The sequence below is a fragment of the Podarcis tiliguerta genome, assembly GCF_965153285.1.
Source record: "Podarcis tiliguerta genome assembly, chromosome: 5".
In the NCBI taxonomy this organism is placed as follows: domain Eukaryota; kingdom Metazoa; phylum Chordata; class Lepidosauria; order Squamata; family Lacertidae; genus Podarcis; species Podarcis tiliguerta.
Window position 1 is genome coordinate 78371829 of NC_139538.1, and position 17780 is coordinate 78389608.

The 17780-nt window shown below is 43.2% G+C and overlaps 1 protein-coding gene across 3 annotated transcripts in view; it reads right to left on the minus strand.

Moving 5' to 3' along the window:
* LOC310677423 (heparan-alpha-glucosaminide N-acetyltransferase-like) overlaps positions 1–17780 on the minus strand; it is a 176090-nt gene that overhangs the window by 33659 nt on the left and 124651 nt on the right. For all 3 annotated transcript variants that reach the window (XM_083440432.1, XM_083440431.1, XM_083440433.1), the window contains 3 exons: positions 16693–16817; positions 11664–11790; positions 7859–7945 (listed from right to left, as the gene is read on the minus strand). In XM_083440432.1, coding sequence (XP_083296558.1) covers positions 7859–7945; positions 11664–11790; positions 16693–16817 — 339 coding nt within the window. The remainder of the gene's footprint in view (positions 1–7858; positions 7946–11663; positions 11791–16692; positions 16818–17780) is intronic.

The following is a 17780-nucleotide window of genomic DNA, read 5'->3' on the forward strand; positions in this document are numbered from 1 at the left end:
CTGTTACCTTGTTTACGAATACCAGCTATTCATTGCTACCATGTGCTACTACTGGGCACCTTTTCATTCCAGGTTGGTCCCCTTCCCTGGCATACCTCATGGGCTGCACCCCATTGGAACAGGTCAGGTCACTCAATAACTTGCCTACCAGAAATTTGAGTAAGAACAAGAACACGTGGTAATTATGTTCATAAAGGCAATGGATTCTAAAGCAATTTCCAAGGAAGGCTATTGGCTTTACCAATATTCCTTCCTCATTGCATAGAATATTCTTAGGACATGACTAAGTCCTCTGATTTTCTGAGGACAAGCACGTGAGCATTCAGGCTCACAGCTGTCTGAATGTTCTTTCATAAAATTACATGCCTATCTTTCCGTCAGAGTGCATTTGAAAGGCATTTGAAAGAGGAGTAAAGTTACTTTCAAAGGTGCCTGCCAGATTTTTTTCCCCCTTCCTCCTGTTTTATCAGATATAGTCCTTCTGTAAAAGGAGTTAGTGGTTGATGTAATTTCCTGCCAATGAGAACTTCGAATGAATACAATGAAAGAGACCACAAGAAGCATAGCTTATCATCTCCACTTCCCAATTCATCAAGGCTTTATCTCAATTTAGGAAATGTATTTGTTTTATTGTTCTGCAAAAGAAAAGAAAAAAGGACTGATGTTGTCAGGCACTGCCTTTCAATAAACATTTTAAAAATTAAAAAATAAAAATAAAACCAAAAATAATAATAATCTTTGTTTACTATGCATGTGTTTTAAAGATTATAACACATGAAATAAACATAAATACTGTTTTTTAAAGAAACAAACCTGAAAACCTATTGCCTCATAGTCGTTTCAGTCCACTCACAATAAAATTCTCCCTTATGCTTTAAGGGTGGGTCCTGTAGTTATTACTTTTCTGATTTCCAATTATAACAAAATGTTATAAACATTAAATCATGTATCGTGAAGTAAACCCACTGCTGAGGAATATTATATTTTTTTCAAAACAGTTAAGATCTGAACCACACACTGCTTCACATTACCCTCATTTTACCTCTGGATATAGAGTCACTTAAGAAAAGAGGAACTTTTTTTGGTGGATGAGACCAATGTCCATCCAGTCTGGGGGTTGGTAAACTTTTTAATGTCAAAGACCACATTGCCTCTGCAGTAATCTGTCAGGGGACACATATCAGTGGTGGGCTGAGATGAGGCCAACTGTGGATGAGCCCCAAACCAAACCAAACCAAACCTCCAACCCCTTCATTAAACTCCACATTCTATCCATTCCTTCATTTGCGCTTCCTTCTCCCATCACCCTTCTCTATCCATTTATTAATCCTCACGTTCCACACATCTTATATTCCAATCCAACATTCTGATCAAAGTCAAGAGGAACATACCTCACAGCAGATTGGGACTTCCTGGTCACTCTGAAAGCAGCCAGAAGCCCCTGGAAGTTTGCAAGCAAGGCATAAAGGCGATGACTATCACCTGTGGCTTGTCCCCAGCACCTGGTATGTATTAGTAAACTGAGGTGAAAAATGAAGGCTCAGTTTAGCTAACATTCCTTATAGCTAGCTCTGAGATGTCTTGGATAACCCATGACTTGGATCCACAAATGACTGGATCCAAAGAAATTTCTGCTTGTGCAAGATAGCTCTGCTGAATCCCCCATCCCTCTACAGCTTCCCCCAGAAGGTGCATCAACTCTCAGGAGCAGCTTTTTGGGGTTTTGAAAGGGTATGTAGGGAAGTCAGGAGTCTGGAAAATCCCACTGTACAAGTAGAGTTGCACATGAGCACCTCTATATCCAGCACCACTGGTGTAGGAAGGGGGCGATGGGGCGGACTGCCCCGGGTGCCAACTCTGAGGGGGGTGACAAAAAGGCACCCTGCGGGAGGCTCGCCTGCTACCCCGGGGCATGGCAGTGCTAGCTGCCGCCATCGCACTGCCACAACCGCATGCGGAAGATCCTATCACCACCACCACTGCTGCAGCTGCAAGTGGAGGATCCTGCCGCCACCATGAGCGGAGGATCCCGCCGCCACGAGTGGAGGATCCCGCCACCGCTGCATCTGCGAGTGGAGGATCCCACTGCAAGCGGAGGATCGCACAAACGCCGCTGCAGTGGAGGGTTGCCCCACCCCCTGTGCGATGGATCGCCCCTCCCCCGGGTGCACTGCATGGCTGCCACTCTGGGTGCCCATGCAGCTTACTCCGCCACTGTCCAGCCCAGTGTGTTTCTCACTAGTAAAAACCTTACCCACAATTTATGACTTGCAGTAGGATTTGTAGAACTGAAAATCATCATTCAACTAGTTTGGGTATCAGAGGCAAAACTGATTAGATTGACTATTTTGTACAGAGTGCATGTTAAATAAGTCCAGGCCTGGATTTGGACTGCCTTACTGTTTTTATGAAGGCAGATTTCTGCTTATTGAAGAGCACAGCATATGGGACCAAACATTGCCCTGGCTGTAGCTGATGGGAATTTTATTTTACTGTTGGTGGGAAGACAATATTACAGTCATGGCAATTGGCAAAGCTGAAGTGGCAATGAGGCTGTGTTCTGTTAATCAGCAGTTTTCACTCAACAGCTATTCAGAAGTGTGGGAAAATTCTCCTTTCCAAAACTAATTTTCCATATGCATTAATAACAATCCCAATTTTTATGCTTGGGGAGTGTGAGTGAAAGTTTCTGCCTGCTTAGTTGTCAAAAAATTATACCACCATCTAAATAATATTGGCAGAACAAATGCCACTTGACTGCAGCTGATGGGGGTATACATTTTTAAAAAAATATTTCCTAGAGGAACAAATTCATCCAACTTCAATTCATTATTCCAGAATATTTCCTACTGACATCAGGACAGCTTCTCTGGAAAAGAAATGGATTTGAAGGCTGCAGATTTAGCTTAAAAAATGAGATTTCATCTCTCTGGAAACAACAAGGTATCAAATTAATACTAGTGTGCTGTTGTGAACTGAAAGTTGACTTGCATGATCACAATGCTGCTGAAGCCGTAAATACTTCCCTATCAGCCAGTGAGGTTTTTAAAGAAGGTGCACATGGGTGGCGCTGTGGTGTAAACCACATAGCCTAGGGCTTGCTGATCGGAAGGTCACGGTTCAAATCCCCATGATGGGGTGAGCTCCTGTTGTTCAGTCCCAGCTCCTGCTCACCTAGCAGTTCGAATGCACATAAAAGCGCAAATAGATAAATAGGTACCGCTCCGGCAGTAAGGTAAACGGCATTTCCGTGCGCTGCTCTGGTTCGCCAGAAGTGGCTTAGTCATTCTGGCCATATGACCCAGAAGCTGTCTGTGGACAAACGCTGGCTCCCTCGGCCTATAGAGCTAGATGAGCACGCAACCCCAGAGTCATCCGTGACTGGACCTAATGGTCAGAGGTACCTTTACCTTTACCTTTACTCCTATTCATACAGGTCGCTTGGGCCCCTGGTTGTCAAAGATGGATCAAGGAGCATCCCCAAGCAACAGACCTGCTCCTTCAGAGGGAGTGCAATTGGCTTATTTCCCAGACATAGGAACCACCACCACAGGGCCTCCATCTTTCCAGGATTCAAGCTCAATTCACTCACCCTCATACAGCCCACCATGGCACCCAGACTCCAGCCCAGAGCTTGCACAGCCTCACCTGCCTCAGATGTAATGGAGATGGCAGTAAAAGGTAAAGGTAAAGGGACCCCTGACCATTAGGTCCAGTCGTGACCAACTCTGGGGTTATGGTGCTCACCTTGCTTTATTGGCCAAGGGAGCCGGCATCCAGCTTCCGGCTCATGTGGCCAGCATGACTAAGCCACTTCTGGCGAACCAGAGCAGCGCACGGAAACGCTGTTTACCTTCCCACCTGAGTGGTACCTATTTATCTACTTGCAGTTTGATGTGCTTTCGAACTGCTAGGTTGGCAGGAGCAGAGACCGAGCAACGGGAGCTCACCCCATCGCAGGGATTTGAACCTTCTGATCAGCAAGTCCTAGACTCTGTAGTTTAACCCACAGCGCCACCCGCATCCCGTAATGGAGATGGTACCCAACTCTATATCTCCATTACATCTGAGGCAGGTGAGACTGAGGCAGGTGACCCTGCAAGTAGCAATGGAGATACCATAGAACAGCATTGCCAATACATGAATACTGTTGGGGTGGGGGCTAGTGGAACGGAATACTAACACCAACATACAAAGCACACATCTCGCCCCTCTAATGCAGCAGGGAAGCTGTTAAGAGAGCCCTAATGTTACATCTGTGCCTGCCCACAGTCTTCTGCTGGAATAGAGAGCAAATAACTGTGCTGCACTAGTAATGATTATCACCAGGAGGTGGTCTCTGTCATTAACAGTGAGGTATGCTGCCACAGTAGGTCAGGACAGGATCACCAACTGTGCAGCTGTTTCTTTAGGAATAAGAGGATTTAAGCAGTCAAAGTAAAGCTTATTTTACCTTACTGATTCCAGCAGGAGCTAAAACATTAGAAGGAAGGCATGACGTGTAGGAGAACAAAAATAAAACACCTAAACTGGGATGTTTAATGCACATGTTTTCACCATTAACACTTTACAATGCTTTATAGAGGCCCAGCCAAAGCACAAAAAATATAAGCGTTACTATGGAATACTGCCCAGATAACTTAAATGGCTAAATAAGGGAAATGTCCCACTGAGCCACCCCACAAGCATTGGCTGAGTGAGTGCTATCCATTAGAGAGTTTTCAACACATCTCACCATCTTTATCACTGAATAGGGATTGCAGAAATTTGCTGCACTACAAGATTTGCAAATATCAAGAGCACATTCTTAACAGTTCAGCCATAACAGTCAGAGAACTGAGTGCAGGCAGAATAAAAAGGGCCTAATTACCTTCAGAAAGAAGGAGAAATCAGTACAACCACCAAATGGGAAAAATCTCACCATTATTAGATAAAAAATATTCCTCAGAAGCACTAAATAAGCATTTGCACTGTATCAGTCATGCAGACCTAGAGACATTTATAGGGCGTGTGTTGTACAGAAGTAGGCAGATAAGGAGAAGCACGCAACCAGTTACATGGAAGGTTTCTTTCCTGAATCAACTCTAATCAGAAAATTGGGGAGAGATCCAATTAGCTGTTTGGAAGTGGAGGCTTGGTTACTGTCACTCTGCCCGCTCCTTCCCTGAATTATTATTTTATTATTATTTATTAAATTTGTTAGTCATTTTATCTTGCCCTGGTCAAGCCACAGTGACTTACAACCCTGAATAGCTGATCAGCACCATAACAATGATCTGTGAGCTACAGGCACACAACCTATTGTACAAAAGCATAGCAGAATCAGCTTGGCAGGCTCAAAATGACTCCACAGAATGACTCTGCTTCAAACTCTGAAGAGCCACTGCCAGTCCGAGTAGAAATTATGAAGAGCCAAAAACAGACAAATGGTCCCACATTGTGTATGTCACTATTTTTCATTCCTGCAGATCTCATATGTACCTTTCCCTCACTTGACTCATGGAAGCTGATCAGCTTTGAAAAGCTCTTCCTTTAACAGCAATAATTGGTTAAGACCGAAGTCTCAATACCCGGCTGGTTTCAAAAACCACTCTCAGCAAATTACACAGCAAACATCTGCAGGGAATTCTAGCCTGCACCATGATGTCAGGCAGCAGCTGTCCTGAAGGAGGACTCTGCTGAAAGGGTCCTGAGAGCCAGTGAGGAACATTGTGGGGGAACGAGCCTCTCAGACTTGTTTGGTAATCCTCCCTCTGCCTCTCCCAGCTGACAGACCTGACACCTCATACAAGCCTGAGAATTAACTGTGCTCATAAAATTAGGAAACAAGAGTCCCATAAAGTTGTAATGAGCTTTGGGTTTCAAAATTCTACGGGTAACTATCCTCTGACCAAGGGAGCCATAAAAGACGCCTTTAAAAAGCAGCTTTTCCATGTATTTACGAAACACCCAATTTTCTTAAACATCTCATACAAAAGAGGCCGTGCTTTTTACCCGGTTTACTTCATGTTCTCATGATGTGCAGCATCTGTTAAACAAATTAATATCTTTTTAAAAAATGCTAAAAAGGAAACAAGATTTCTTGCTCTCCTTTTTTAAAAACAAAACAAAAAAACACCTCTCTGTTATTGATCCATTGTGGGCTTATACACAAAATGGCTGGGCCTCTTTTTTCTCATAAAGTCACTTCACAGGCAATATTAAGGGACAGGAGGGTCACAAAGTGAAAAGGTCCACACAAGCTGTTTCTGATGCAACTTGGTCTCTTACACAGAGAACTCTACATATAAAATATTTCTAGAGGGACTAGTTGTGTTAGTCCATCGCAACAAAAGCAACCAAGAGTCGTGCAGCACCTTAGAGATGAACAAATTGATAGTGGCATCTGATGAAATGGACTCTGGTCCAGGAAAGCTTATGCCACCATCAATTTGTCGGTCTTTACAGTGCTGCAGGACTCTTGGTTGTTTTTGCCATATGGAAAATGTTGCCCTGCAGTGAAAAAATCCACAAGGATTACACAGGAAAGACTCAAAAGTAGGATACTAAATAATTGCAGATTCCTGCCTACAGATCTTTCTTTCAACATCAACATTTCTGGACCCAAGGAATACCATGCGGTATTCCATTGTTGAAGTTCAACACCGCAAGTCTGAATCTGGCTAGTAGTATACAGATGGGGGTCTACTAGGAAATTCAATGGGAGCTGCTCTCTCTTTGTTTGAGGAAAGATGGGACAGAAAAACAAAGAAACATATTTAGGGTCCATTAAAAAACACCACTGCTGTAGAGGAAAAATGTTGCCATCCTATCAGAAGTCAAGGAGATAAAGAACTACAAAACTTTCAGAACACATCTGAACACATCTGAAGGTATCTGTATCAGAAAGTTTTTAATGTTTGACGTTTTTATATGTGTTGGAAGCCACCGAGAGCAACCCAGCTAGATGGGTAGGGTATTACTATTACTACTACTACCATTATTATTATTTCATATCTGTCCCCCACATAAAGTTCTACTGATGTGCCTGAGGATGACAATTCAGGGTTCCCCTTTCAGAACCATTTTCCTACATCAGACTAATAGATAAATCCCTTTGGCCTCTGTGGTCTGGTTCTGACACAACATTGAGACAGATTTCATTCCTAGGGAATGCAATAGCGGGAACAGAGTGTACCATCATTGCTTCACTGGGGGATATGCTTTTCAAGCGTCAAGCTACATATGATGCTCAGCCAAGTAAATGTTTTTTCCCAAAGGTTTTTTTTAAAATACCCAAAGCAGCTGTGGGAAGTACATGCATGGGAAGGGCTAGGAGGATGGTGGCACTTTCCCCCATCTGAATTACCTTTTGCTCCATGCGGGGAAGAGATGAGCATCCATCCAATGGGGGGACGGACAGTTCAAGACAGGATAATTTTAATGAGATCAAACACCCACAGGTAATGGGATAAGCAGCCCCTTCTTCTCAGCATGAACATCTGGAACAGACTGCTGCTTTTTACAGTGGCTATGGGTAAAAACCGAGGGGTCACATCCACCTGACTGCACCTCCATCATGTGCAGTTTGTCTCTGATGAACAATGTTGTTCCATGTACCTGCCCTTCCTCCATTATTCCATAACCAGCTGGTGGCTTCAAATAGCTCTGCAAACTGGTCCTATTACTGTCCCTTGCCCATCACACACACCAACAAAGCTAAGGGAGGAATCCATTCTACAGTGTAGAGTGCACCTTCTCACGACCCAACTGCCCATGGCTGCTACTGTGTGAGATGAGGAAAATCTGGTCATGTGAATCCAAAAGAACCTTGTGTGTACAGTGCATTGACCACAGCACTTTTAACACACCAAATTACCTGAAGTCCAAAGAAAGCCATCAGAATGGAGTTGATTGTACCCAAAATGCCTTCAGGATCAAAAGGTTGAGTGGTTTTATACAGCTCCTAACAGGAAAGAAAACATTGCTTTGGTTACTCAAAACTCCCAAGATCTAAAACAGCAGGCAGCCTCTCAATTTACGATATTACAGGTCACAAAATAAATGTTGGCCACATAAGACAATGTGGCATACATCCAAATTGTCTCACTTCCTTAAATATGTATATCTATTCATTGCATCAAACACAGTCATTAATGCAAGAAGTTCAGAGGCAGCCGGCTCATTTGTTCATTTATCCTGTGCCAGAAAAATTTAACTCCCTTTTAAAAATAAATTACCATTTCTATACCAAAGACATCCAAACAGAGGCAGATTTAGGGAAGCACAACCAGTTTGGTTGCACTGGGCCTTGACCCTTACGGGGGGCTGCAAGGGACACCACAACCAAGATTTAAAATGGTGTGGCACAGTGCACCCCTGAAATTTGGGACCCCAATGTTCGCTGCTGATCCAAATCTTTTCTCTGAAGCGATTATACAAATACAAATGTTATATCATTTTTTGCTTCATTTCATCCCCCCTCCCCCAATTTATTTTGAAGCAATAACAAAAACAATAACATTAGGAATAGACAGGCATCATATAAATCTGTAACACTGATAGCATTGTGGTTGAGAACATAAAATAGAAATTATGTGAATAATAATAATAATAATCACAGAAGCCTCAACAAGTTGTCCATAGAAATGGCAGTCTAGTTACAGTTTTGAGACATGAGCTGGTTACCAGTCAGCTTTATTCACAAGGTGTTTTTAAACTCTTGGGAGGTTTACAGCAGCTATATGGGAAGATGACATTCTGCAGCATCCATCCATCCATAATGAGGGAACACTCTACTATGCCAACTTCATTATAAATTTCTTGGACACAGCAAAATTTGCCTTCTGCCACTGCTGGACACTACAGATCACCAGCTCGTAGAGATGCCATGAATATTCAGAATTCAGTAAGATTTCAAACTAAGATTGTGTATCTACTTTTGTAGAAGTTTTGACAATACCAGTTATGGGGTTTTTTTGGCAGGAAGAAGTGTAAACTAAAAGCAGGGAATGAGGAAAAAGAGGTCCCCTCTCAAGTCTTTCCAGCTTTACTGATCTCAAATCACTGCACACACACAAGTAACATGTATAAAAACACATGTACGCCAGAAAAGTGTGCATAAGATACATGTATTAGTGAAAATAACAGGGGGGGGATGCACTATATTAGGGGAAATTGCTTTGCAAAAATCTGCATATTGGGCAAAACTGCAAAAAGAGAGAAAAATTTTGCACTAAAATACTGATTGATTTTCACCAAGAGCACATCCTTGGGTCCTTGGCCAATTGGGTCCTTGGCCAATTCTGTGGCACTGGCAGTTAAAGGATATCAGACAGGGGAGGGGGCACAATTTGGGGACCCACTGCTAGCCAGGATTAATAAATATTCGGAGCTAGATGAGCCACTGTTCTGATACAGGGTTGTGAAAAGTCAGCCCGCTCAGAGATTCAAGACCAACACACTTCCCAGAGCTTCCTATTGCTCCCTGATCCTTATACAGTGGTACCTCGGGTTAAGTATTTAATTCGTTCCGGAGGTCCGTACTTAACCTGAAACTGTTCTTAACCTGAAGCACCACTTTAGCTAATGGGGCCTCCTGCTGCTGCCGCGCCGCCAGAGCACGATTTCTGTTCTCATCCTGAAGCAAAGTTCTTAACCTGAAGCACTATTTCTGGGTTAGCGGAGTCTGTAACCTGAAGCGTATGTAACCTGAAGCGTATGTAACCCGAGGTACCACTGTATACCTAGAATTTTACTGTACTTCACTGCCTTTTAGCACTGCCTTTTAGTGCATAGCCATCTAAATCATTCCACCAAGCAATTGAGCAAAAATGTATACAGAACTAAAAAATCTACAATTTTCTGACAGTAAGAACTGTTGCTTAGCTGTCCTTGAGGCGAACCTAGCCTCTCTAACTTGCCAATCCAGAGGTTAAAAATGAACATGGAGAGAGCAGCCAATGTAGTTTGTGAGACTTGCCAGCATAGCATTGTCACCGGGTTAGGCTCTTAGTCCCACGCTGCCACTCAACCTCCTTTCACTGCCTGGTTTCTTCCCACAACTGTCTTTACTTCTGTTGGTCTGCCACTCCTGTTCCTGGCATCACCACAGCAACAGTGTTCCTTCAGCATTCCAGAAGACAACTGCCTCATCAGAACGGCAGATGAAGGGATGGGCTTATTGCAGCCACTTTATGGGAAAACTGGTAACTCATTAGCCTGTGCCCTGACCCTCTTAAGAAAACTAGTTGCTGTCTAGGGCCTCCAAAGTATCAGATAGAAAGCATTTTCTTGCCAGTGCCAGTAGTTCTGTTTGTAGACAAGGCACCCAATGACAGAAGATCTAAACACCACTGTGTTTGACAAGCTAGTTTGCTTTCTTCTTCTTCTTCTGTCTATTCAAAAATGGCCAGCTGGTAGCCTGCTAAGCCACATACAGCCATCAAGAGGATTTTAACAGGCCTCTAACAGTCCTCCTAAATTCTAAGCAAGACATAGGAAACTGTCTTATACTGAGTTAGGCTATGGGTCCATCTAGCACACCATTACTTAAATCGAATGGCAGCAGCAATCCAGGGTTCAGACAGAGGGCATTCTCACCACCACCTGGAGATGCCGGGGATTCAACCGAGGACCTTCTGCATGCAAAGCAGGTGTTCTATTACTGAAGGGGGGAAAGCAAAAAGCTCACGCACAACTTCACTTTTCAGAAAAAGATAAATGTTTGCAAGGCAGGTGCTCCACTTTTCAATGTCCCAGCTCCCTTTTGGATTTTGTATGCCACGTGCAAATGTATATAAAATGCTGAACACTGGAAAGTGCTAGATGATGCCAGCTTGCTTACTATGGAGCACAGAACTGCTGTTAAGTATGGTAAGTTGCTTCGTGCAACAAAATACACTTTTAGACACTGGGTGACTCTGAAGATTACAGTGGCCCTTCAAGGATACAGAAATTAGAAACGCCTGATCTATATACCCAGCAAGTTGAAAATTATACAGTGGTACCTCGGGTTACAGACGCTTCAGGTTACAGACGCTTCAGGTTACAGACTCCGCTAACCCAGAAATAGTACCTTGGGTTAAGAACTTTGCTTCAGGATGAGAACAGAAACCGTGCGGTGGCGGCGCAATGGCAGCAGGAGGCCCCATTAGCTAAAGTGGTACTATCAGGTTAAGAACAGATCTCCAGAACGAATTAAGTTCTTAACCTGAGGGACCACTGTATTTAAAAGGAGATCAGTTTCTAGAGACCAGGAATTAATGCTCTGTCAAATGTTCTTAATACACAGAGGTATTAACACTTCCTGAAACATCTGGATTAGAGAAAGGACAGACGGAGAGCATTGTCCAGCTAAATTGTGGTGTTTCTTATACTATTATATGCAAAGATAAATCCCAAAGAGTTGAGATTGCTTGTGAACTTGACTCTGAAACTCCTGGCTGTCAAACCTTAACACTGCTTTCACACTAGATTTCTTCCATCCTCTGGGGGTGAGGGAAAAAAATCAGTATGATAACGGTGCCACAATAAGTGTTCCTTTTGTTTGGCTGCACCTGGCTAATGTCTGACAGGAGAAGGAAGGGAATGGCTAAGCGATGTTATCATATAAAAGCCAAAGGCCAGATAAGCCCAGCACTTACAAACACTTCACCAAGCCAGCCCTGCAGATAATCAATTACCTTACATGTAGGGTAGCGATATATGTGGTCCTCTCCAAGCACCAACTTATCAATGTACCCCGCTGCACCGCCAGTACAGTTGGGGTATTTTCCATCATCTCCTATCCCCCCAGGGCCCAGGTAACCTCTGCAGAGAGAACACACAATATTAATTGCAGCTGTCAGTTTTCCAAGCACCGGAACTGATTTTATTTTTCGTCACAAGACCAGTCTGATATGACAAGAATTTGAAAACGAATTAGTGAGCTTATTTTCAACTCCTGAATAGCATTTACTACACATGCACCATTAAGTGTAATGATCCTTTTGATCTCTGAAAGCCAAAAAGCTCTGTTAATTCTGGCAATCACGGTTTTTGTTGCCTCTCTGATCTTCCCCCAGAATGAGATATAATTTTTAAAATGCATTAGAATACGGCAATCTGAAAACATGCTTCCCTAATTGAGATGTACCATCTGCCGCAAAATATCTACAAAACACATCTCTACTAATTCAAATGTTTGATGTGCCTTTGCTTTTTCCGTCTCTGAAAACAGTGGAGGAGGGTATCATGATTAGAATATAAAACCGGTTCTATTGTGTCAATATTTACTGTGTGGCTTCATCCCCAACAAAGCTGCATTTTTCCACAAAACAAAATTTTAGCTTTTACTCACTGAAAGTATATACACTCAGAATGTAACCCTCAAATTTCAAATATTGCTTTCCAAGCAGAAAACAGGTATTGTTTACCTGTTGGCAGGGCTGCAACTGTACAATATAGCTGTGGGTGGCAATAGAGGTATAATAGCATTTTTAAAGACAAACTAAAATCCACATAGTAGTGAGCAGACATTTGTGTTCATCTCTGGGTTTGCCATATTTTGAAGAGCAAAAAAGAGGAGACATTTGCCAACTTCTACTTTTAACTATGGATCGTGATGACGACTCTGCCCATGATAAAGAGGATGTGTCCTGGAAGCAGAGGACATATGGCAACCCTAATGTGAACCCATCTTCTAGCTGGTTCTTATGCAAGAAATGGTTAAGAAAAATGTGTTGCTGGGCATTGGGGAAGCCTAGTCTGCTGCTTCTAACACTCTTAAAATGGGAAATGGGAGATTTTATGCTCACTTAACTAAATTAGACCCTGCCTGCAGCAAAACAATCTTGGGTTGCAGTAAGGAATACTAGAGCAAAGAGGCAATGGTTACTCACCCTTAGCAAACTGCAAACCAGCAGTTACTCAAATCTGTCTCCAGCATTACTTGGAAAATGCAGGACCTTGCCTTCTGAGGCACACAGTAGACTTAGCAAAAATTGTAGTTCGTATGTTTGCATATTCAGCATGTTGTGTCTAAACTGCAGGTGCATTTCATAAAGTCGTCAGGAGGATGAGCCACTCTCCTCAAGGCTCGCTCCCAAAAACCGCTAATGTGGTTCACCAACACTTGTGAGAATGAATACCCTCCCTAGAATCCTACAAACTTAACAAATCAACTTAATTCCATTTGCCCATGACTGGCGCTATAGAAAACTTAATCTGAAAACATGGAGCTAGTTTTTCACACATCTCCCCAGCTGCAGTTTCTGCACAGCTTCTAAGAGCGTGTAGAATGCATATTCCATCACTCACTTTATGCTAAGCTGATTCCACTAATACAACTGCACATATGTGCATGAAATTGGTACCAGATTGTCAGTGCTTAGAGTGGAAAACATAGGAGTTCTGGGTATTGAAAATTCATTCAGCTAGGCTTCTCCTAATTTAACTTTTTAAAAGGCGGCAGGAACACCATTTCAACAAATAATGCAAAATGAAGAATGGGCCAGGATCATAGCCTTAAATGAAGAATGGGTCACAGTCAACGTGGCCATGTTAAACCTGGCTTCCACCTCTGTGCATGAAAACATGCATATGTTCTTAAATAGTTCAGGGTCGTGGTCCAATGTTCATTGAGAAAAAGAGTATTTTATTCCTCGAGGAGATGTGTGTGATTTATGGCCGCATATTAGCTTCCACGGAGTGAAAGAGATTAAAGACTCACACTCTGTCATGAGCAATCTGAGATGGAGGAACAAGCCGCATCCATCTTTTTACACTTTCAAGAACACTTCTTTCTATCTATTGTATTTCTGTGGCATATCATTTCCTCCCAATCAACTAAAATCAAGGTGTCACAAGTCCCTTTTATTGCACTTCGGGTGCATCAGAAGAACCTGAACGCTAACTTCCTGTTGCAAGCAATTTTGCAATAATTCTCTCTACCATTAATAGACAACCAATCACCACCGGCTTTAAATCAATTCTGCAGCAGAAGTATGGCGTGTACAATGAAATGTATAAACAAATAACTATTGACTTTCTCTGTATCTCATATTAAAAATCTTTGCTAACATGCAGGTGCAAGCAGTAGAGAAACTCTACAAAGTTTACCCAGTAGAAGAAGAAAAGTTTCGAAGAATCTAATGTGCTTCAAAATACTTCATTTTCTAATGGGGTAACTAGATGATGGGGTTGAGTAGAGAAAGATGAAATATGAGTTAAGTTGGGTGGAACTTTTCATAATATGCAGGCAGGGAGTTCAGTCGGTGTGAGGATTGATCCTGCCTCCTTACAAATGGGGAGGCAAAGAGCTGTGTTGATCTGGCAACATTTTGAAATCTACAGCATCGTCCAGTTTGCAGTGGTTAACTCAGGGTTTCCAAACATGGAAATAGAGGAAAGTGCAAATGGAGAGGATTGGTCAACCAGCCATTGATTTCTCCAGGACCCTTTGCTGTGTATTAGAGAGAACCTTTTCATTACAGTTGTTCCTATGGCATATGGGAGCCGCCGCCCCGCCACCGCCATGTAAGATTCCTAAAGCACACACCATTGCTTTCCTTCCCTCTTGGGGCAGACTTTGGTCTTTCACAATTATCAGTTTCAAGTTGCATCTTAGAAAGCTCAATGCCAGATGCAAAAAGTGGGATTGTTGCAGACATGTGTATGCCTTGGTATGATTAGTATAACATGTTCTTCATTTCCTTTCTCCTCTCCCCCCCCCCCCCCCGCCTGGAGCAGTTTTGCATGTATTTTTCATTGTCATTCCACTTTTTTACCATTTCACTGTATTATGTAAACAGGCAGATTCAAAGCCACATAATTGCAAGTGCTCTGGTAGACCTTTTTTCTAAAAAAAATCTTGCCTCTGAACTATTAGATAATTTCCCTTTCCCCCCCCAAAAAAAAAGAAAAACAGCAAAATTTGTGAGACCTAATATTATTTCTAGCATAATCTAGCCAACCTTATCATTCCATTGACTTGTGTGGTACTAAGAAATAGGGAAACAACCCAAAGTTCCTTCAACCTCCCCTTAGTGCAAGACTTGTAAGATTCCAGTGCAAAATCTAGGTTACTGTCATAGTACCAGTAATGGGGTAGGGGGACGTTATTGTTCCCCATAAATAACTCTTCCTACACAGTTTTTTTCTCTCTCTTCACATGCCACGAAAGAGAAGATTGGCTTCTTTTTCACTTCTGTTGTTTTAAGATAACAGCAGCATTTATCTGCAAGGGGAAAAAATTATTCTGCTTCGTTTTAAGTAACGGGAGGGGGAATTGTTAAGAGGTAGCAATATAGCTTTGCCTTATTCACTAAGACATGCAAATGATCCCATACTAAAACACAAACTGATACATCTATTTCACACAGCTCTTCTGCAATCCCTTGCATGCACCTCAAGCTGTGTCTGCTGATGGCTAGATCATTATTTTAAATGATAAAACAGCAGGACACATAGCATATGACAGCCTTGCCTTGCCAGTGCCTTTTTGAAGGATGCATGTCCTGGGGTACATGAAAGAGCTTGAGAAACACAGCCAAAAACACCCGACAGCTTATATTACTAGGTATGTATCAGTCACAGCAAGCCAGCCCTGTTCCCTCTTCTACAATTCCCAAAGAATAGGGTTTTAAGGGGGCTAAATTCACTCATTTCCAAAATTGGGATTTGAAATTTAACACCACCGACACTGCCCTTCAATTTTCTGTCCAAAGAAATGAGAACTGACAGCACAACCCTAAGGACACAGAGAGGTGAGATTCTGACTTGAATCTGGGACAGAAGAGCTCTCAAATGTTTTTTAACTGGACTTGGGGAAAGGGCTCGGTGTACTGGGGAATAATACACAAGGGCATTAAAAATGACTGCCTGGCAGGAGTGGAGGGTTCTTTAGGGTCCAATTATTTCCAACATGGATTGTAAATGGAAGCAAGTCTAATGCAAAGTTATGTTTTTACCAGGTCTGGCTGTCTGAACTCAAGTAGATATTGACCGAACAATCAAACTGGAAAGCAAATGGGCTTGGAAAGAGGAACATGGATAGTCAGAGGGCGGACACTCAAGGAGCAGTTTGCACTGAATCTGAGCAGCCCACTCAGAATTAAAAGCTTTTGAGCACCAGTTGCAACTCCATTGGCCCCCTTCTGTCACCTGACCAGTGGTCAGGGCTTGCTAACCACCTGATATTTTCTCAGTTGGAGATAATAACTGGAATATATTTCCTTAACGGAAAATCTACCTGACAAGTGGTGTTTGTGTGTGGCAGAAAATACAGCAGTTGCCATTTAAACGGAGACAGACGGAAAGATGGGAGTTTTTTGGCTGGCATTGGCAGAAGTAGGATGCAAATGTCACACTTTGGGATTCAGGATTGGCACTTGCTGCCCGTTCTCTGAATCTGCTTGTTTTCAATAAGCTATAATTGTGTGCTTGCAAATTAACAGATGTTACAAAGATGCTATGAGCCTCCAGTGCTTTCTCTCTCACTGCAAATAAAAAGATCCTGTTTGCGGGGGGGGGGGAGTACACAGAGAATATCCTATCACTTGGGAAATGGGTAAAACCATTGGCCTCTTTTTGGAGTTATGTGCCCTTCATACAATAGGTTGTTTAGGAAATGACCTTTCATGATAGTGAATAAGACCTTTACAAAGACACTTTTAGAATGCCCTTTTTTCCATTACGAAAATTCTACTCTACTGTGCATTCAGATTTGCTTACCTGGGGCATCCAGGGACAGGTAGCAGGAATGTGAGGCACAGCCAAAGGGTCTCCAGGATCACCATGATTACCCACTCTGGCCAGTAGAGAACGATATCCCTTAGTGGAGCCCACCAGTAACCAAACTTCAAAGAGAAGGAAATTCACAAGATCAGAGATACGGTCGAGAAAATAAATATGGCCACTTCCAGAAGAATGTGTGTCAGAACCAGAGGTCCTGTGGCTGGGACGGGACGATATGGGATTGGGGGGGCAACTCCCATCTCTTGCGGGGGCGCAATTAGTGCCAGCACCGTCCGTTAAGAGTTTGGATGTAATCTTCGACACCTCCCTTTCCATGGAGGCGCAGATTGCAGCTACAACAAAGGCGGCATTTCTCCATCTCCGCCAAGCTAAGCAGTTGGCTCCTTACCTCTCTCGCCCTGACCTAGCCACTGTGATCCACGCGACGGTCACCTCCAGACTGGATTATTGTAACTCATTCTACGTGGGGCTGCCCTTGAAACTGACCCAGAAACTCCAGCGGGTGCAGAATGCTGCAGCGAGACTCCTTACGGGGTCTTCGCTGCGAGATCACATTCACCCGGTGCTATACCAGCTGCACTGGCTCCCGGTGGAGTACAGGATCAGGTTTAAGGTGCTGGTTTTAACCTTTAAAGCCCTATACGGCCTAGGACCCTCGTACCTACGGGACCGCCTCTCCTGGTATGCCCCACAGAGAAACTTACGGTCTTCAAATAAAAACATCTTGAAGGTCCCAGGCCACAGAGAAGTTAGGCTGGCCTCAACTAGAGCCAGGGCTTTTTCGGCCGTGGCTCCGATCTGGTGGAACACTCTGTCACAAGAGACCAGGGCCCTGCGGGACTTAACATCTTTCCGCAGGGCCTGCAAGACAGAACTGTTCCACCAGGCCTTTGGCCAGGGCACAGCCTGACTCCCTCCATTGGCAATCTTCACAGAGCTCTGGCCCAATGGTTGCCAGTGGCTTGAATTAATTAATTTTATAATGAATGATTTTAAAGTGTTGTTTGTACTGTTTTATTGTTGTTAGCCGCCCTGAGCCCGGCTTCGGCTGGGGAGGGCGGGAT